We start from the raw sequence: 21,931 nt of genomic DNA on the forward strand, positions 1-21,931 counted from the left end.
CTAAAGGTTTAGTCATTATGTCTGCTAGTTGCTGTTCAGAGCTGACATGCTGAGTGTAGAGAAATCCTTCTTCTTGTTTATCCCTCACAAAATGGCAATCCACATTTAGGTGCTTAGTTCTCTCGTGGAAAACTGGATTCATGGCAATAGACTGGGCAGATTTGTTGTCACAATACAGTGGGATTGGAAGAGGAACTTTGACTTGCATCTCCTGAAGTAGGGCTGCTAGCCAAACTAGCTCACTTGTTGTATATGACATGCTTCGATACTCTGCCTCAGTAGAGCTCTTGCTAACCGTTTTTTGTTTCTTTGTCTTCCACGAAATCAAAGCTTTACCAAAAAATATGCAGTAACCACTCAATGATCTGGAACTAAATGGACATTGAGCCCAATCTGCATCAGTGTATGCTCTTAATGTCATGTCTGATTGAGCAGGATAGAACAAACCCATGTTTACTGTGGTTCTGAGATATTTTATGACGTGCAATGCTGCAGTGAGATGAGGCATTCTTGGCTGAGTTAAGAACTGACTCAGATGCTGAACACAATGTGAAATATCAGGCCTGCTCAAGCTCAAATATAATAGTCTCCCTATTAATCTCCTGTACTGTTCTGGATCAGTTAGCAATTCTCCTTTATCAGTGCTCAACTGCAGTCCTCTTGGTAATGGAAACTCAGTGGTTTCACAATTTTCCATTCCTATGTCCTTAAGTATATCCAAGATATACTTTCTTTGATTAATTATTATTCCTGTTTCATTCCTAGCAATCTCTAATCCCAGGAAATACCTTGCCTGACCAAGATCTTTTATTGTAAACTTGGTATGCAAACCATCTTTTACCTTCTGAATTTGTGTAGCATTGCTCCCTGTGAGTAACACATCGTCCACATAAACCAAGGCTATAAGAAAATCCCCAGTTTTGGTATCTTTCCTTGTAAACATGGAATAATCATGTTTGGACTGCTGAAATCCTTCACTGACCAAGTGCTTAGTTAGCTCCTTGTTCCATTGTCTCGAGGCTTGTTTCAAGCCATATAAAGATCTTTTTAACCTGCAAACTTGACCAGGTCTTGCTTTATCATATCCTTGAGGAACTGTCATATACACCTCCTCATCTAGATATCCATGTAAAAATTCATTGTTAATATCTAGTTGATGCAAAACCCATTTCTTTGTCAAGCAAGGGCAATAAGAGACCGACAAGAGTAGTGAACTTGGCTATCGGTGAGAAAGTATGCCTATAATCCTTGTCTTTAACTTGATTATATCCCTTGGCAACTAACCTTGCCTTGTATCTTTCAATTGTTCCATCTGCTTTGTACTTTATTTTATATATCCACTTGTGTCCTATTGCTTTATGTCCAAGAGGCAGTTCAGTCAACTCCCATGTTTGTGTCTTTTCCAAGGCAGCCAACTCTAAGTTCATGGCTTCAACCCATTTTGGATTCTTTATAGCCTGAGTATAATGTGTTGGCTCAGGTTCAACCATAACATTAGAGATTGAAGCAACATATGCTGGATCAAATTGATTGAGATCAGCTAAGATAGATGCATGAAGTGCTTGCCTAGCTGGAGGCATAGCTGTCCTAGTAGGAAGCTTAATACTGCACCGATAGTCTTTTAATCTTCCCGTTGGAATCACAGCCTGGAAGATCTTCCGACTGCATCGTCTGGCAGAGGGCAGAGAGCTGGTGCAAAGTGTGTCTCATCGCATTGTATCATCAACAAGTGTTTGTTGGAATTTCAGATTGTCCTGCAGTAGTACCCCACCTGCTTGTACAACAGTGTAGTTTCGTGTATCCAACACTTCGTGTGAAATAAGACATTGAGAATCTCCAGGATTAACTAATGCCAGGGGATCATCGTAAACTTGATGTGTCTCGAATGTGATAAATGCATCCTTGTCACTTGGCTTAAATGGAAAAATATGCTCCCGGAATTTAACATCCTCGCTAAAGAAACATTTGTGGGTCTCCAAATCATAAACCTTGTATCCTTTCTTGCCAAATGGATACCCAATCATTATACATTTCTTTGCCTTTGCTGCAAACTTATCAGACTGTCCCAATGGAATGCTTGCATAACACAAGCAACCAAACACCCTTAATTCCTCATACTTGGGTTTTTGATTAAATAAAACTTCATATGGAGTCTACCAATCAAGCACTATTGTTGGCATCTTGTTAATAAGATAGGTAGTCGCTAAGATACAGCCTCCCAAAATTTTTTTGCAAATGAGCATGCAATTTTAAAGATCTAGCAGTCTCAACTAGGTGCCTGTGCTTTCTTTCAACACGGCCATTCCGTTGTGGCCTCGCCCGCCATACTTGTTTGATGCAAGACTCCTTTTGCACTGAATAGTTCATGACACTGAGCTTGGATAAACTCTGAACCATTATCACTTCTAAAGACTTTGAGGTTCTTTTGAAATTGTGTGTTGATCTGATTTAAAAATTGTCTCAAAATTGCTGGGACTTGCATTCAATAATAACTTCAATATTCTTCTCCATTATTCATATTACATTCATATGTTTACATCAATGGAGTTGCATAGTTGTTGGCTAAGTTGTTTCATGGACCATGCATAAAAGCCAATTTCAAGTTTTTGTTTGGCTAGCGATATCATAATAGCTATACTCCGTTGCATTTTGCTTCGATTTTCATGTGCAGTACATCTAATTCTCCCTAATTTAATTTATTACGATTAGTGTCATCTTCTTGTTTTGCAAGAAAAATATTATTCTGTGAGAATTTGATGCAATTGTGTGTCGTGACAAGAAGTTTATCATCCTAGTAGGATGTATGTACTTATAATTGATCATAAAATTTCAGATATTTGATAAACAAGTTTAGAAAAAGGACATATCCTATAATTTTGGATTAGAAATTCCAAAAGATTTATTTTATAAGGATGAGAGATATGTCCATATTATGGCTTTGGAAAGTTCAAAGTTTTAAAGGTGTGTAATAATTTAACACCGTCTCATCAATACAATACATTCATATTGTATAAGTGTAAGTGGTCAGAAGTCCACGTATATGAGTATATGAATCGCGCTTCAATTTAAAGCGGTCTTTATGGAAGGCAAAATTTATTTGCGAATTGATTCTTGTTCACCTGAAGTTGAACAGTATAATGAGATATGAAATTTGATTCATTCCTTGAAGTGAATGTGACATTTCATAAAAACTCTGTACGTACTAGAGATCGAGAATATGACGTTATGATAAGCCTAATGTTGCGGCCTTAATTGAGCCTAATGATGTGGCCTTATTGAGCCAAGTAAAGAAGCCTTAATTGAGTTTAATGATGTGGCCTTATTGAGCCAAATTTGTTCATTGAAAGAAATGAAAATATCTCATGAAAGTGAATATTTCATGAAAGGTCATATGAAAATACTCAAAGAGTAATGTATTCCTTATTGGAATATTGACGAGTCTTGCCTACATATATGAGACACATATTGTGTCATATGTCACATCATTTATCCGGTTGGATAAAGTATCACTAACCATAAGATTAGTGTGATGAATATAGTCAACAAAAATATGGCATGTGATAAATGAAATTATTGAGATACATCCAATTTTGATTAAAGTTTGCCGTGTATTTTTGGCAAACTAAGAAAGTTGACATGAAATGATTCAGATGTGACAAATTAAAGCCATCCGGGTTCTTATTATACCTGTTTTGATAAACCTTGAGTTTATCTTCAAGAAAAGATAAGTGCTGAAATTCTCCCGTGTAGCAATTTTATTAAAGGCAAGACACTACACTACGATTGAGTATATATGATATTGGAGATCTAAACTACTCGATATTGAATAAAGAACTTAAATGTTCGTGTATGGATTGACAATATATTGTGTGACTTGTAGTCATATAATGATTTTTCTGAGTAGTTCCCGTGATTAAAAATCACATTCAGATTTTTATATAAAATCGTTGATCTCTTAAACTGGGCACTGTGAATCAGCACATTAAAATCCAACTGAATTATACATTTCTTCTAGAAATATTTTGTTACTGTACAAAGATGCCCATATAAATTCTCATCGATGATATGAGAAATTGAGATTTAAGGTGGTTATGATAAATATTTTAGAATATACATTGGTTATAGTTTTTACCACCTTAGGGGGAGAAATGTGAGTTAAAAGCTGGTAAAAACAAATATGATCCCATACTGAACCAGAAGTTCAGAGAAATGTTATACATTAAATTCATTGAGTAGAGGTTTTTGAATTTGATATAACAAATGTTTTACCAGAAAATAATACAAGTACACATTAAGTGTAGTATAATAAAAGTCAAGATGAATTGACGGTTCCAATGAATGTGAAATAGCAAGTTCAAGCAGTTGGTATGATATATAATTGCTATATTTGAAGTGTCCCTGAAGTGACACGATATCTGAAGGATAATAGATGGCTTAAATGAATATAATGGTACCACATACATATTCAGATTCAGATATCATTAAACAGTACTGATATCATCAAGAAGTGATGAAATTATATCGATATATTTATGCAACCTACATACATTTGCGCGCGATATTTATGGACTTTATAATGGGGATCGTAAATTTAATTAAGTCCATTTTGATTGTCGACATATAATCAATTATTACAAAATGAGCTCATGGACTAGAAATCCAGTTATTGACCTGAAGTCAATCCAAATTATGAATATTGAAAAGAAAACTGATCAGTTTGCATTTGGAGTCATCATCATGTACATATAGAGAGTAAGTTCATCATTGCATCTTAGTTTTAATATATACATTATTATTGCATTGTTGTTAGAATATGTTATTTAGAACTTAGTTTCATATCATATGCATGCACATGTTTCATAATATATAATTTTGAATGGATAATGATGGAAAGGAGAAATATATTTTACTCCTATGAGGATAGCTCCTTGTAGGAGCCTCTTATAAATGATCATCAATTGTTAATGATTGATCAATTGAGTTAGTGAAACTCTTGATGAAATATATAAACCTCTACAATACGATTGAAAGATATCATGATTAGTTTCAAAATGGAACATAAAAACTCCTACAGAGTTTATTTGAAAAGTTATTGTCTCAACTTGAAGTTTGAGCATATGAGAATAATTATTGAAATGAGCTTCTTGCTAAACATGTGAAATTAGCTTATGGCCCAGAAGTACCATAATAATTGGAAAACAATGTAGTCAAGTCTACAATGAAAAATCTCAATCCATACATATGTGGTTTAGCAATGAAAATCGCTCAAAGGTATTGGATGATTTATTCAATAATATCAGATTGATTTTTCATAATACAAGGAATTAAGGAATGATGGCTACACTCTTTTTCCCTTCGACTAGGTTTTTGTCCCAACGGGTTTTTCCTAGCAAGGTTTTTAACGAGGTAGCATTATAAGCGCATTAATACGCTATAGTCATGATCATCATTATTGATTGAGATGACAAATTGTTTTAGACATATAATGTTATGTCGTTTGTTGAGGAGCAACTATATCACTATTGCGAAAGTATCAATTGAAATGAAGATCCAAGAGTTATGAAATGATTATATCTAGTATGTGAGTTGTCCAAGAAATATGATATCAAAGCGGTCATGGATTTCTATTGAGTGAAGATTCAAGTTTATGAACCACAATGGGTACTACTTCAACGATCATCAAGAAGGAATGTCAAAAGCATGGATCATTTTAAGATACATCAAGTTATGTAATCATCAAGGGGAGTAAACACGCGTTGTACTCTTTTTCCTTATCCATGGTTTTGTCCCACTAGGTTTTCCATGGAAAGGTTTTAACGAGGCGGCTATTATTATGCGTGTTTGAAGATTATTGTACTCTTTTCCTTTCTAACGTTTTTCCCATAGGGTTTTTTTAGTAAGGTTTTTAACGAGTCTTCTTCTTCAGTAATGGACATCTAAGGGGGAGTGTTATGAAATATTATTATATGGATGTCTATATCTTTGAATACTCTAGAATATATTGTCTTATGGAAACCTTTCCTCATTGTATGTGTATATATACCCCCTCATAATGGAATAATATACAGTTCTGTCTCTCCCCATATTCTCTCTACCTTCTCTCTATAATTATCTCTTGTCTTTATTTCACAACACTAATGAATTAAGATATATATTTAAGATATACTTTGATTAACACTCTATATTGCCACCCGTGTAATGCATGGGTTCAAAAACTAGTTTTCTTTGAATTCCAAAACAAAATCTCCATTTATTTTATAGATTTCATCTGCTCACATTATAACAAGCTATGAATTCTAATGTTCACTATACTAATTTCAAATTCTGTCTCCAATATTTGGAAAAGTGTCAACCATTCACTGAAACATGTATAATATTCTCAGATGTGAAGATCAGTCGAGTACAATAGTAAGCAAATCGGTCTCCAGTGCATTGGCAATGACATGAAATGCAGCTTGAGTAGGGTGAACTGAATCGAAGAAAACATGATTCGATGCGTTCTGGCATGTCGGAGCCACTGCATTGCATAGTGTGCCCGCCTCTAAAACGCCTGTTCCACAACACCCTTCTAGTGTTACTTGAAAACCTGCATACACAGTATAAAATTAAATTAAGCAATTAGTTTGTATTAGCACTGCTATGGGCTATTTATGGCTTATGACTTGTAAATTCGAGAGCAAAAGGATAGAAGAAATACCATATTTAGAAGGGTTTTTGATCATGTCCATCAAAGGAGTGTAGATATCTCCGTAGGCAAATTTTGCATTGGGATATTGAGAGTGCAATTGAGTAAGGAAGTGTTGAAGCTTGCCATTATAGGCCTGACTATCCGAATTTTGCTTATCAATGCAAACACGTTTTAGGCCGTGGAAGATGCTGCCTACGCTCACTTGCATAGGCACACACCCTAATGGTGGTAGACCAGCCACTGCGAACCGCCTTGCTCCTAGCTTGTATAGTGACTGAAAAATGAAAAACTAGTTTTAGGTGTTTAGAATATGTAATTTACCTAAATTATTTGTTTTCAATATATATACTTGATAGAGTCAAGAAGTGTCGAGTCACTAGGGCCTTTTTAGGCCAAGTATGCTTTTAATTAAGGGTCTTTTGTCGGAATCAAGAGTTAATCTTCCCGTCCCGATGATTGTCATAACTAATGCGTTTTGATTCACGTGTGGAGCTGCGTATGAGGATGGAGCCCGGAATCCAAAGAGTGAACCTCTAGCCACACTAGTAGACAAGCAATCATGCGGAGACGACCTCACATGAACCAGTTACGGAGCCGGCATCCCCTGCTAGGAAGCATGAAGGCTAAGTAGTGAAGAACTCGTGTTGAGGAAGTGAAGAAATAAATTCGTTCCAGGCGGTTTTGGCAGACTGCCACCATCAGCAGCAGTCTGCCATGGCAGTCTGCCCTCCAGACGGCAGTCTGCCGTGGCAGTCTGCCACTCATCCGGCAGACTGCCGTTGTGCTGTGCTCGTGACTTTTATTAAGCCCGTTGGCTTAAATTTAAGCCCAAATCCCGTATTACCCTAGATTCGTGTGCAGCCTTATAAATAGTTCACATTTTGGAGACCTAAAAATCTTCTTGTTTAGGAGTAATTCAAAAAGGCTTGTGTGTTAAGAAAGCTTGGATTTTTATTAAGGAATTTGTAATCTTTTTAGTTTGGATGTTAATCTTTCTTCAATTCTTGGGTTTTACTAAGAAGATGGAAGGCTAATCTCCCTTTTACTTGGTGTAATTTAATCAAAGTATCCAACTTTGATGTTGTAAGACTCTTAAAACTCTCTCAATTTATCTATTGTTCTTTCCTTTGTTCTTAAATTCCTATGTTGAGTAGATGAATGTTTGAATTGATCACTCTTGCATCTTATTTACCCATCTATTGCAAATTCTAGAGAAATGGTTTAATCTATCTAGAATTGTTTGGAGCAAACTTGTTATATGTTGATTTGGTTTAAAGGATGCATATTTCAAGTAGGAAATTACATGTCTTTTCTTGCTAGTATGGTTTAATCTAGTAGGATTTGATTCTAGCTTACATCTCTTGGCAAAAGCTTCATGCTCAATTCTAGTCTTTATTCATGGTTTAATGAGTTGTGGTTGGAATTGAAGGACTCACATATATGGTTTAATTGTGTGTGTCAATTTCTTGAGATGATAGTATTGGATAGATAACAATAGAGAGAAAAGAGTCAAACTTTGTCATTGTTGGATTACTAAGAGAGAATTATACCAAGTCTTTCCCATATTTGATTGTTGCACATCTAGTGTTTGTTGTTTTGCTTCTATGATAGAATTGCATCTTTATTTTCCCTTATTCTACTTCAAAACCCCTTTCTCCATTTATGTCATACTACATGTTAACCATTGTTCATAAGCATTGTTTGTTGATAAATATAATTAGTAGGTCCTTATTGTAGTTAGTGTTGTGATTAGTCCATAAAGTCCTAATTAGTTGCTTTATAGTTAAAATTCAAGTCTTTAGTTCAAAAGTTCTTCCCTTGGGTTCGACCCTAACTTGCCAATTTACTACCCTATTGCTTGAAGTTAGTAAAGTTTAGTTAGGCTTATAAATTGTTAATTTGGTAGTTAATTCTAGTATATTAGCGACCCTAGCCGTTGTGCTGTGCTCGTGACTTTTATTAAGCCCGTTGGCTTAAATTTAAGCCCAAATCCCGTATTACCCTAGATTCGTGTGCAGCCTTATAAATAGTTCACATTTTGGAGACCTAAAAATCTTCTTGTTTAGGAGTAATTCAAAAAGGCTTGTGTGTTAAGAAAGCTTGGATTTTTATTAAGGAATTTGTAATCTTTTTAGTTTGGATGTTAATCTTTCTTCAATTCTTGGGTTTTACTAAGAAGATGGAAGGCTAATCTCCCTTTTACTTGGTGTAATTTAATCAAAGTATCCAACTTTGATGTTGTAAGACTCTTAAAACTCTCTCAATTTATCTATTGTTCTTTCCTTTGTTCTTAAATTCCTATGTTGAGTAGATGAATGTTTGAATTGATCACTCTTGCATCTTATTTACCCATCTATTGCAAATTCTAGAGAAATGGTTTAATCTATCTAGAATTGTTTGGAGCAAACTTGTTATATGTTGATTTGGTTTAAAGGATGCATATTTCAAGTAGGAAATTACATGTCTTTTCTTGCTAGTATGGTTTAATCTAGTAGGATTTGATTCTAGCTTACATCTCTTGGCAAAAGCTTCATGCTCAATTCTAGTCTTTATTCATGGTTTAATGAGTTGTGGTTGGAATTGAAGGACTCACATATATGGTTTAATTGTGTGTGTCAATTTCTTGAGATGATAGTATTGGATAGATAACAATAGAGAGAAAAGAGTCAAACTTTGTCATTGTTGGATTACTAAGAGAGAATTATACCAAGTCTTTCCCATATTTGATTGTTGCACATCTAGTGTTTGTTGTTTTGCTTCTATGATAGAATTGCATCTTTATTTTCCCTTATTCTACTTCAAAACCCCTTTCTCCATTTATGTCATACTACATGTTAACCATTGTTCATAAGCATTGTTTGTTGATAAATATAATTAGTAGGTCCTTATTGTAGTTAGTGTTGTGATTAGTCCATAAAGTCCTAATTAGTTGCTTTATAGTTAAAATTCAAGTCTTTAGTTCAAAAGTTCTTCCCTTGGGTTCGACCCTAACTTGCCAATTTACTACCCTATTGCTTGAAGTTAGTAAAGTTTAGTTAGGCTTATAAATTGTTAATTTGGTAGTTAATTCTAGTATATTAGCGACCTAGTCTTTTTCTCTATCAAATTTTGGCGCCGTTGCCGGGGAAGGGCAACATAGCTAGAACTTGAGTTTGTGAATTTATGTTTAGTTGTTTTATTACTCCTCTTGTTGTTAGAAGTAATAGGACGTTCTAATTTGTTTGCTTAGTGCGAAGGTATATGTTTGGTTCCCCACAACACGGTGAATCGACTCCCGTAGAAGAAGACGCTTTTGGGGCCTATTCTTGGCTATTCACTAACCCTTGGTACCGAAGACCCCAAAGAGACCATATAGTGGAAGAAACACCCTTAGAAACCCCTATTGAAGAAGACCCTATTGAAGTGGAGCCAATTGAAGTGGAATATCCTTCAATGGCGAATGATACTAGAACTATTAGGGAGCTCCGGGCAAGAAATTATGACACTCAACCTCTTTGCATTGCCTACCCACCCATGGGGGCTAATGCCAACTTTGAATTGAAGGGCTATTTCATTCACAACCTCCCAAAGTTTCATGGACATGCGGGGGATGATCCAAATCGCCATCTTTCCGAATTCCATATGATGTGTGAGGGTGCAATTCCAAATGGTGTCACGGAAGATCAATTTAAGTTGAGAGCTTTCCCATTTTCACTTCAAGATGCGGCAAAAGATTGGTTGTTTTACCTTCAACCGGGTACAATCCGTACTTGGAAGGACATGAAGGCGGCTTTTCTTGAGAAATACTACCCCGACTCAAGACATAACCATGCAAAGAAAGCCATCACTTCTCCGGAGCAAGATGCAAGTGAGAGCTTATATGAGTATTGGGAGAGATTCAAGAAATTGGTTGCTCAATGTCCTTACCATGGTCTTAGTGGTGATGACCTTTTGGTCAACTTTTGTGATGGCCTTACCGTACAATACCAAATCATGGTTAATTCCGCTACGGGTGGTGGAGTTGACAACTATTCCGTGGCGGAGGCAAATGAGATCATAGAAAAGTTGGCCGCTAGCACAAGGAACTATGGAAGAAGCCGAGTGTCAAAGAATATTAACTCCATTGAGACACCTTCTCCTTCTTCCCACAAGCTTGAGAAAACCGTAGATGATCTCACAAAAATGGTTGCTCAACTAGTGGGGAACAATCAAGGAGGAGCACAAGGATCTAATGTGGAATGTAATTTTTGCCAAGGGCCACACCCAATGGAAACTTGTCCCATCATGGAAGAGCAAGGAATAAGCAAGGAGAATGTGAGTGCCATGATGCACGGTCAATACAACTCTAGGAACCCCAATGGGGGAGGGTATTATAAGTATGATCCGAGCGGCAATACTTACAACATTGGGACAAAGGACCATCCAAACTTTAGTTGGGGAGGAGATACCTCCAAGAGCTTCCAAAATGGTCAATTTAACCACTTGAAGAACTCCAACTCTCAAGGACAAAACTCCAATTACCAAAGAAACAACAATCAACAACAATCCAAGGGAGGATCCTTCCAATTTGGGAACCAAGGAAACCAAGGGAATTTCCAAGGTAACCACAAGAACTTCCAACAAGGAGGGGGCTCTTCCTCCCAAGGAAATGAAGATTTGTCTACAAATGAGATGTTTAAGATGATCATGAAAGGGCAAGCCGACAATACCAAGAGGTTTGACAAAATGGATGCGGACAAAATTTCAAGTGATGCTAGGGTGAAGAACCTTGAAATCCAACTTGGCCAACTTGCACAAGAAATGGCCAAGAACAATCAAAGGAACTCTAACTCAATTCCATCTACAACATTTCCACCAAAGGAAAATGCAAGCTCCATGACTTTGAGAAAGGGGAGAACCCTAGAATCTCCCCCGAAGAAGAAGAGGAAGGCCAAGTCACATGAGAGGGTTATTGACATTGAGGAACAAATTGAAGAAGAGCTAGTGGTTGAGAAAGAGAAAGAGACACCCTCTAGAGCTAGTGGGGAAGAGGAGAAGACTCCCTTGAGGAATGACAAAGAAAAGAGTGAAAGCAACAAAACCAAGGATCATGTTGAGGAAATCGAGAGAGAATATGTTGTGGAGGTACCTTTTCCTAGTGCTCTCACACATTCTAAAAGTGTCGCAAGAGATGAGGATCTCTATGAAACTTTTAGGAAGTGTGAAGTAAATATCCCTTTGCTAAATCTTTTGAAAGGTGTGCCTCGGTATGCAAAGTTTCTCAAGGAACTTTGCACACCTAGGAGAAGCCCAAGGAAGGGAACCCAAAGAGTAAGGGTAAGTGAACATGTTTCCGCAATTTTTAAAAAATCACTTCCCAAAAAGTGTGGAGACCCGGGAATGTTCACCATACCATGCTCTATTGGGGACAAAAGTTTCACTCATGCTATGTTAGACCTTGGTGCATCGATCAATGTTATGCCATATGCCCTCTATGAGACTTTGGGACTTCCACCATTGAACAAAACCGATGTAGTGATCCAACTTGCGGATCGCTCAAACATATACCCAAAGGGGATGGTGGAGGATGTGTTGGTAGAGGTAGATCACTTAACCTTCCCGGCCGACTTCTATGTTCTTGACATGGAAGCCGACTCGAGGGCCACTCCCATCCTTTTGGGGAGGCCTTTTATGAAGACTTCTAAAACCAAGATTGATGTGTCTAATGGGAACCTCACTATGGAATTTGATGGAAGGAAACTCACGTACAACATCTATGATGCTATGAAACAACCTAGTGATTCGCATTCATGTTATTTCTTAGACATCATTGAACCAATTACCTCTCAAATTTATATGTTGTGTCATAGGGACCCACTTGAGGTGGCCCTCACTAACAATATCGAGAAAGAAGGGTTGCGGTTTTTGTTGTCCAATGATGTGCAGGATTATGTCGACAAGTTAGAGGAGGAAGTAACCCTTGATGATAATCAAATGGAAAAGATAGAGGACGGAATCAGGGGGTTTCAGCAGACTGCCAAACCCACCGCAGTCTGCCACGGCAGTCTGCCAGACCCACGGCAGTCTGCCATGGCAGTCTGCCATCCCCACGGCAGTCTGCCAAATCCCCTGTTTCCCGAATACTTGTTATGCTTGAAGACAAATCCTAATTACCCCAAATTCCTTCCCCTAGAAGCCTCCCTTGAAAGACCACTTCCATCCATCATTAAGCCACCCACCCCCGATCTAAAACCACTCCCCGACCACTTGAAGTACGTGTTTCTTGGGGAAAACAACACTCTACCTCTCATCATTTCAAACCAACTTGAGGGTGATCAAGAGAAGAGATTGGTGGATGTTTTGCATAAATACAAAGGAGCATTTGGATGGAGCATCGCGGATATCAAGGGAATAAGTCCAAGCACTTGCATGCACAAAATTCGCTTGGAAAAGGATGCAAAACCCGTCCGGCAACCACAACGGAGGCTCAATCCACCCATGATGGAAGTTGTCAAGGAAGAGATTATCAAACTTCTCCAAATGGGTATTATCTTTCCAATTAGTGACTCCCAATGGGTAAGTCCTACTCAAGTTGTGCCAAAGAAGGGAGGGGTGACGGTAATCAAAAACCCTCAAGGGGCATTGATCCCCACCCGTTTACAAACGGGATGGAGGGTGTGTATTGATTATCGCCGCCTCAACCAAGTCACTTGGAAGGACCATTTCCCCTACCCTTTCTAGATCAAATGCTAGAGAGGTTAGGTGGAAAAGAGTACTATTGTTTTTTGGATGGATATTCCGGGTATTTTCAAATCCCCATTCACCCGGAGGATCAATCCAAAACAACTTTTACTTGCCCATTTGGTACTTATGCTTACCGCCGCATGCCCTTTGGATTGTGCAATGCCCCCGGCACTTTCCAACGATGCATGATGAGCATTTTCTCGGACTATGTGGAGCGTATTTTGGAAGTCTTCATGGATGACTTCACCATCCATGGGGACTCATTTGACTCGTGTCTAGACCACCTCGCTATGGTCCTAACACGGTGCATAGACTCTCACCTCATTTTAAATTCTGAAAAGTGTCACTTAATGGTGAGTAGTGGAATCGTGTTAGGACACATAGTGTCGAAAAGAGGGATTGAGGTGGATACGGCAAAGGTGGATGTGATTAAAACCTTACCGTATCCATCTAATACTCGAGACGTGAGGTCGTTCTTGGGACACGCGGGTTTTTATCGAAGGTTTATAAAAGATTTCTCCAAAATAGCTAACCCCTTGTGCAAACTTTTGCACAAGGATGTGGATTTCGTGTTTGATGATCATTGTAGGGAAGCATTTGACTTGTTGAAGGAGAGACTTATATCGGCCCCAATCATTCAAGCACCCAAGTGGGATCGTCCTTTTGAGATCATGACCGATGCAAGTGATTTTGCCATTGGAGCCGTATTGGGACAAAAGGATGACAAAGCTTCATATGTGATCCAATATGCTTCATCTCTCTTGAATGATGCTCAACGGAACTACACCGTCACCGAGAAGGAATTCTTGGCGGTGGTGTATGCTCTAGAGAAGTTCCGCCCATACTTACTAGGAGTCAAGGTGATTGTCTATACCGATCACAAATCCATCACTCAACTTGTGAGCAAGAAAGACACCAAACCAAGATTAATGAGGTGGGTTCTCCTACTTAGTGAGTTTGACATAGAGATAAGAGAGAAAAAGGGATTGACAAATGTGGTGGCCGACCACCTAAGCCGACTACAACTTGATGATCAACAAATGCAACGAATGGGGGTAGTCGATGGGAGTTTGCCTCATGAATCTCTCTATAGTTTGAGGATGACGGAGCCATGGTATGCCAACTTGGTGAACTACATGGTGACTAAGAAGTTTCCAACTTCTTTATCATCAAGTCAAAGGAACAAGATCAAGGCCAATTCCCGCTTCTACATATGGGATGATCCTTATCTATGGAAAATGTGTCAAGACCAAGTCATCCGAAGATGTGTGCCGGATGTAGAGATACCATCCATCCTTAGACATTGCCATGAATATGCTTGTGGAGGCCACTTTGGACCCCAAAGGACGGCCCGGAAAATTCTTGAAAGCGGGTTCTATTGGCCAAACATCTTTAAAGATGCTCACATCTTCACAAAGACTTGTGACAAGTGCCAACGGGTTGGAAACATATCAAGGAGGAACGAAATGCCTCAACAACCCATGCTCTACTTGGAGGTCTTTGATGTGTGGGGGATAGACTTCATGGGACCATTCCCCAAATCGGAGGGCTATCTCTACATTCTTTTGGCGGTAGACTATGTCTCAAAGTGGGTTGAGGCCATACCTACTAGGAATGATGATGCGAGAACGGTCTCAAGTTTCATGCAAAGCCACATTTTCTCGAGGTTTGGCTATCCAAGGGCTTTGATAAGTGATCGGGGCACTCACTTTTGCAATCGGATTATGGAAGGGTTGTTGAAAAAGTACGGGGTCCTACACAAAATCTCCACCGCTTACCACCCACAAACAAATGGGCAAGCGGAGGTATCCAATCGGGAGATCAAAAGTATCCTACAAAAAACAGTGAACCCCGATAGGAAGGATTGGAGTCAAAGGCTAAACGACGCTCTTTGGGCGTACCGCACCGCGTACAAAACTCCGATTGGTATGTCCCCGTACCGACTCATATATGGCAAGGCATGTCACCTTCCTTTGGAAGTGGAGCATAAAGCCTATTGGGCCATCAAATCTTTCAACCAAAACATAGACGATGCGGGCCTCCATCGGAAGCTTCAACTTCAAGAAATTGAAGAAATCCGTCTTGACTCTTATGACAATGCCGCCATATACAAAGAAAAAGCTAGAATATGGCACGATCGCATGATAAGTAGACGGGTTTTCAAAGAAGGCACCAAGGTTCTCGTGTTCCAAAATCGGTTAAAGTTATTCTCCGGGAAGCTAAGATCAAGATGGGTTGGACCATTCATTGTGAGAAAGGTCCATCCCCATGGAGCGGTCGAAGTTGAGAACCCGAGCACGGGAAAGACAATCAAAGTGAATGGTCAAAGGCTCAAGGAGTATCATGAAGGGATGGAGGCAGAAATTGTTGAACAAGTCACATTGGAAGACCCAATTTACCAAGCTTAAGCATGAGAATGACTAAGTCGAGCCATCGACGTTAAAAATACGGCACAAATTTGTAAATATTCTCTTTTAGTGTAGAATTCCCGTTTTCATAGCTAGAATTTACATTCACGTCATTTATCATTCCGTTATTTACATTCTTATTGATAAATTGCATTAACCTTCATGAAGTTACTAATCATTCTATAAAGTGTGAAGTCGATTTTTACATCACCTCGGAAGGCGTGTCATTGGTGAAGTGACGGAAATGTGGAAAGGAATTTGAATGGGGGCGTGTCAAGGGGAAGAGAAAGGAAGAGGTGAAGCATTTTTGAGCAAAATTTTGGTTTGATACCAAAATTTAGCTCACAAAAAAATTGCGTCATCAGGCTATTTTGGCAGACTGCCAAACCCCTCGGCAGTCTGCCACGGCAGTCTGCCAAAACCACGGCAGTCTGCCGTTTCTGCTACAGTGCCAGATTAATCTAAAAATACCCACGAATGTCCTATTGTTCCTCATTTCAGCAATTTCGAAAACTTCACACCCCATCTCCCTTCAATCACCCTATTCCCACCCAAATCACCCAAAATCCTTACCAACTTTCAGCAAATCTTCAATCCTTCAATCATTAAGCCTCCATCATACCCTCACAACACACAAAATACCTTTGATTTCACCCAAAATCAGAAAATTCCCCCAAATTTTGAAGAACCCTAACTTTGAAGATCTCAAATTTCAAGCTTCTAGAGTGGAATTCAAGGGTCTAAGTCGGGTTTTTGAGCAACTAGGAGCAACAAGGAGCATTATTTTTGTGGAATTCGGGGAGGTATAACAACCAAACTCTACTTCCATTTTTCTTGCTCTCTTATAATTCGATTTTCTTCTTGTTTTAGAAGAATTAGTTGGATTAGTTGTTGCCAATTGATGTTATAGTTGTTGTTGGTGGAAAAATTTTCTGGGTGAGGCTTGACAAACATCAAACACAAGCTTTTGAATTCATCTTAAGCTAGTGCACACCAAGTGTTTGGTGAATTGTCTCAAAGAGTGAAAAATTTTTTTGAGTGCCCTATTTTGTGTTGGTTGTGTTGTATCATTTCTCTTGTAGGTACGAACATGTCAAGCTTGAACCCATTCCGAAGACCAAACAAGAAAAGGGTTGTAGAGGAAGCCGAACATGTGGAGGAACCAATTTTTACCGGGGGGGAAGGGTTAGATGCCAACCAACTCAAAATCTTTCAAAAACTTGGCCTTCACCAAAAACAACCTATCAAAACCACCCGTTTCCTTTCCCCCGAGACTCTCAATGACCTAGGCATGGGCACTCTCGCCCGGTCTCTGCTTGCTAAGGTGGGTTTAGAAGACTACTTTGATGATGGGTTATGGGATTACACATACACCTCCTACACCCGAGAGTTCCTTTCGACCTTGACGGAGTGTAATGTGGCGGAGGGTAGAGAGAAAAAAATCCGATTTCGAGTGAATGGCAAGTGGCATACCCTCACCCATACCCAAGTAAGAGAAGTCTTGTCCATATCCAAAGCCCCGTCCCCCATTCTCATGCCCGGGAATCGGAGTGATGCGGCTTGGACCGAGATGGTGGGACCCAAAAATGCCGCCCATGCCAATATGATTTCCTATTGCACCAACCCCGTAGTCCAACTCCTTACCCGCTTCATCACCACCATCTTCTATGCTATAGGAGAACCAACTAAGGTCAATGCCAAAATCCGAGCTACCATGTGGACCATGCTCCCGGAAGGGGTAGGAGTGCCCGATTGGGTACAATTATTTATTGATGCATGCATGGTCCACAAGACCAAGAGTTCGGGAGGGAGTATAAATTGCGGGGGAGCAATCACATTCTTTGTCACGCATTTTGATGGGGACATTGATGAGTCCCAAGACGTCTTCAAGACTAAAGGTCTTCCCTATTACAATGACATGGTCCTTGAGGAGTGTAAGATGTTCAAGAAGGTGAAGGATATACCCCTTAAGGGGTATTGGTTGGGTCCCGACAAGCAAAAATACTTGAGGCTTCCGAGGCCTAGCAATTCTCCTTTGCCAAGTGGTACCCATGGTAGGAACTTCTTTTGTCATATGGATATTTCGGACGTTGCCTCCGATGAGGAGGAAGAGGAGGCAACAAATGAGCCTCCCGTGGACATGGACACCCCCATGTATGACGCGGGGGAGGGGTCTCATGCACCGGTTGCTCCTTGGCAACAAAGTATGTACGACTATTTCAAGGAGACTAGAGAGGTGTTCACTACCATAAGTGGGCGTGTGGAGAATCTCCAATCTTGGCAACAACAACAAACACCAAGGTTGGAGAATCTTGACCAATGGAAAAGTGTGGTTGATGATCGGGGAAGATTGATAGAGGAGGCCGCAACAACTCAAACGGCTTTGATGAGGGAAATGATTGCCAACCAAGAGGCTAACCGTCGTTGGCAACAACAACTTGACCAATCAATGGCGGACAATGCCACCATGTGGAAAGAGCAAAAAGAGTGGAGAAGCCAAATGGACCACCAATTTGGGGTCCAAAATGAAAGATATCAAGAGTATGTTGAAGATTCATACTATGATGCTCGGACCCAAGAAGACACACTTGGGATAGTTAGTGGTCTATTTGGCATGTCTCTCCACCCCACCATCCCACCCTCTATCACCCAAGAAGATGTGGACCAACAATATGCCCGGGCAATAAGAGAAAGAGAAAGAAGAGAAAGAAAGTGGAAGAACCAAGGCACCGATGATCAAGGGGGTGCCTCGGGTTCTCATTGAAGAAGAAGAAGTGTTTGCCTCCTCCACATTGAGGACAATGTGGAATGTAAGTGTGGGGGAGGAATTTGGATTGTATTATATGTAAATTTCTTGTTGGTTAAAAAAAAAAAAAAAAAAAAAAAAAAAAAAAAAAAAAAAAAACGAAAATCCCGGCTAGGTGAAAACCCACAAGGGTGGGCGCCTAGGCAAGATTGGGAAAGGTGGCCGAGGACGGAATGAAAACCCGAAAGGGCATTCCGGGCAAAATGAAAAATTGAGTTGCGAGCCACCATGGGAGGAAAGGAAAAGCTAAGGTGAAAACCCGAAAGGGCACCTTAGGCAAAATGAGGGATTTTCAAAAAAAAAAAAAAAAAAAAAAAAAAAAAAAAAAAAAAAAAAATGCACCACCAAAAAGATGGAGGGACAAGAAGGGAGTGATAAGGAGGGTCTTGGAAGGAGGTTAGACTAGGATTTAATTTCATTTTTGAGTCACAAAAACTTGTTCCAAATCGGTGGATTTTTGGCTATGGCTACTTTGGTTGTTGAATTGAATAGGTGTGTGGCCAACCAAGTAGCATGATCATACTCTTTGTGGAGTGATAAGGGGGTGAAATAAGGGGAAGTTGAATGAATTGGAGGATTGGTTTTGCCACTTTGCTTGTGCCTTGGGATAAGGCAAGAGTGGCTACTTCTTCTTTGGAGATATAAGAAGGGTGGAGTTATGTGAGGAGTCGGAGTTGGGGTCATGTCGTGTCTTGTGCGAGGGATGATATAAGGAGGACGAGTGAGAGAAGAGTTTGTGTCACCTTTGAGTCTAGATTTTCTCTTTAATTGGTGGTAGTTCAAGAGGGAGATATAAGGAGGAAGAGGTGAGGGAAGAGTGGTCATTCTCTCCTACACCCGCTTGTGGACTTGCCAAATGCTTTCTTGAGTTTTACTCGGGACGAGCAAAAGTCCAAGTGTGGGGGAGTTTGATAGAGTCAAGAAGTGTCGAGTCACTAGGGCCTTTTTAGGCCAAGTATGCTTTTAATTAAGGGTCTTTTGTCGGAATCAAGAGTTAATCTTCCCGTCCCGATGATTGTCATAACTAATGCGTTTTGATTCACGTGTGGAGCTGCGTATGAGGATGGAGCCCGGAATCCAAAGAGTGAACCTCTAGCCACACTAGTAGACAAGCAATCATGCGGAGACGACCTCACATGAACCCGATTTGAGCCGGCATCCCCTCGCTAGGAAGCATGAAGGCTAAGTAGTGAAGAACTCGTGTTGAGGAAGTGAAGAAATAAATTGTTCGGGCGGTTTTGGCAGATCGCCACCATCGCAGTTAGATCTGCCATGGCGTCTGCCCTCCGACGGCGATCTGCCGTGGCGTCTGCCACTCATCCCATAGATCGCCGCCAGTTGTCTTTGTGCTCGTGACTTTTATTAAGCCCGTTGGCTTAAATTTAAGCCCAAATCCCGTATTACCCTAGATTCGTGTGTGCACCTTATAAATAGTTCACATTTTGGAGACCTAAAAATCTTCTTGTTTAGGAGTAATTCAAAAAGGCTTGTGTGTTAAGAAAGCTTGGATTTTTATTAAGGAATTTGTAATCTTTTTAGTTTGGATGTTAATCTTTCTTCAATTCTTGGGTTTTACTAAGAAGATGGAAGGCTAATCTCCCTTTTACTTGGTGTAATTTAATCAAAGTATCCAACTTTGATGTTGTAAGACTCTTAAAACTCTCTCAATTTATCTATTGTTCTTTCCTTTGTTCTTAAATTCCTATGTTGAGTAGATGAATGTTTGAATTGATCACTCTTGCATCTTATTTACCCATCTATTGCAAATTCTAGAGAAATGGTTTAATCTATCTAGAATTGTTTGGAGCAAACTTGTTATATGTTGATTTGGTTTAAAGGATGCATATTTCAAGTAGGAAATTACATGTCTTTTCTTGCTAGTATGGTTTAATCTAGTAGGATTTGATTCTAGCTTACATCTCTTGGCAAAAGCTTCATGCTCAATTCTAGTCTTTATTCATGGTTTAATGAGTTGTGGTTGGAATTGAAGGACTCACATATATGGTTTAATTGTGTGTGTCAATTTCTTGAGATGATAGTATTGGATAGATAACAATAGAGAGAAAAGAGTCAAACTTTGTCATTGTTGGATTACTAAGAGAGAATTATACCAAGTCTTTCCCATATTTGATTGTTGCACATCTAGTGTTTGTTGTTTTGCTTCTATGATAGAATTGCATCTTTATTTTCCCTTATTCTACTTCAAAACCCCTTTCTCCATTTATGTCATACTACATGTTAACCATTGTTCATAAGCATTGTTTGTTGATAAATATAATTAGTAGGTCCTTATTGTAGTTAGTGTTGTGATTAGTCCATAAAGTCCTAATTAGTTGCTTTATAGTTAAAATTCAAGTCTTTAGTTCAAAAGTTCTTCCCTTGGGTTCGACCCTAACTTGCCAATTTACTACCCTATTGCTTGAAGTTAGTAAAGTTTAGTTAGGCTTATAAATTGTTAATTTGGTAGTTAATTCTAGTATATTAGCGACCTAGTCTTTTTCATTACCAATACTCCGTATAATCAATCTTTGAACAAAAAAAATACTTAAAACGATGTATAATTTCTTTCAAGCGCGACATACCTCAATAACAGGTTGAAGTTTAGAAATTATAAAATCCGAGTAACCGGAGGGAGTATACTTCAAACGCCTAGTAGGCAAGTCATAGTAATTTATCAACATATCATTCGACCCAACCGATATGAAAAACATAGCATTTTCCAGGGTCCAACCGGTTTTATTAACCTCAATATTTTTCTCCAACCTACTTATAGCTTGCTGAAAGTTGCTAATTTGGGTCGTTAGATCAATTGCACGAGTAATCTTAATCGTTAGATCATCTAAACCGGACCCAGCTGAAGCGAAGCTGATACCGGTTAAGAGATCCTTGTCTGTTACTGTCGGGTCAGCATAAGCCGGAAGGAATTCTTTTAAACCAAAATATTTAGCTAAATAGTCAGTGGCAATTAGACCGTCACTGAACCGGCCAGTTGCAACCCGATTTGGAAAATTTTCACCATAGGGTGCATGGTCTGCTCGGAAAAGGGTAGCTTTCATGTAGTCATTGTTGCCTGAGTCGACCGTCGAGTCCCCGAACACGTAAATGGCGGAGACTGGGTGTGTAGAGTTTGCGGCCGAGGCGGCAGCAGTGGTTGCTAGGATTACGAGCAATAGGAGGGAGATCATAGTTGTGAATTTTATTTAGATGTGTTTATGTATGGAGGGAGATACGTAAAAGTATTTATAAACTTCATTTAGGAGATTGTGTTTGTGCATCATTGTAAAATTAGGAATGAACAGAGATTTGATTTTATACGGAGTATAGTTT

The 21,931-nt window shown here is 39.3% G+C and overlaps 2 protein-coding genes across 2 annotated transcripts; both read right to left on the minus strand.

Annotated features, from left to right (window-relative positions):
* Positions 1-1,142: 1,142 nt before the first annotated feature.
* Positions 1,143-2,397, minus strand: LOC141602025 (uncharacterized). The gene is made up of 3 exons (XM_074422335.1): positions 2,329-2,397; positions 1,767-2,060; positions 1,143-1,646 (listed from the first exon to the last, which is right to left on the minus strand). The coding sequence occupies exons 1-3, from the start codon at positions 2,395-2,397 to the stop codon at positions 1,143-1,145; spliced, it is 867 nt and encodes a 288-aa protein (XP_074278436.1).
* Positions 2,398-6,219: 3,822 nt separating this feature from the next.
* Positions 6,220-21,880, minus strand: LOC141598414 (GDSL esterase/lipase At2g40250-like). Its single transcript, XM_074418156.1, has 3 exons — positions 21,187-21,880; positions 6,698-6,962; positions 6,220-6,586 (listed from the first exon to the last, which is right to left on the minus strand). The coding sequence occupies exons 1-3, from the start codon at positions 21,787-21,789 to the stop codon at positions 6,393-6,395; spliced, it is 1,062 nt and encodes a 353-aa protein (XP_074274257.1). The 5' UTR covers positions 21,790-21,880; the 3' UTR covers positions 6,220-6,392.
* Positions 21,881-21,931: the final 51 nt, after the last annotated feature.

The sequence above is a fragment of the Silene latifolia genome, chromosome 9, assembly GCF_048544455.1.
Source record: "Silene latifolia isolate original U9 population chromosome 9, ASM4854445v1, whole genome shotgun sequence".
NCBI lineage: Eukaryota > Viridiplantae > Streptophyta > Magnoliopsida > Caryophyllales > Caryophyllaceae > Silene > Silene latifolia.

Excerpts from the sequence above, each read along its gene's own strand:
- LOC141602025 (XM_074422335.1), bottom strand. The coding sequence starts at position 2,397 with ATGGTTCAGAGTTTATCCAAGCTCAGTGTCATGAACTATTCAGTGCAA. Across the intron at positions 2,061-2,328 it reads AGGAGTCTTGCATCAAACAA|TCTGATAAGTTTGCAGCAAA; the intron begins GTATGGCGGGCG and ends CCATTGGGACAG. Across the intron at positions 1,647-1,766 it reads CTGTTGTACAAGCAGGTGGG|GCTGTGATTCCAACGGGAAG; the intron begins GTACTACTGCAG and ends AAGATCTTCCAG.
- LOC141598414 (XM_074418156.1), bottom strand. The coding sequence starts at position 21,789 with ATGATCTCCCTCCTATTGCTCGTAATCCTAGCAACCACTGCTGCCGCC. Across the intron at positions 6,963-21,186 it reads AACTTCAACCTGTTATTGAG|TCACTATACAAGCTAGGAGC; the intron begins GTATGTCGCGCT and ends TTCATTTTTCAG. Across the intron at positions 6,587-6,697 it reads CAAAAACCCTTCTAAATATG|GTTTTCAAGTAACACTAGAA; the intron begins GTATTTCTTCTA and ends CTGTGTATGCAG.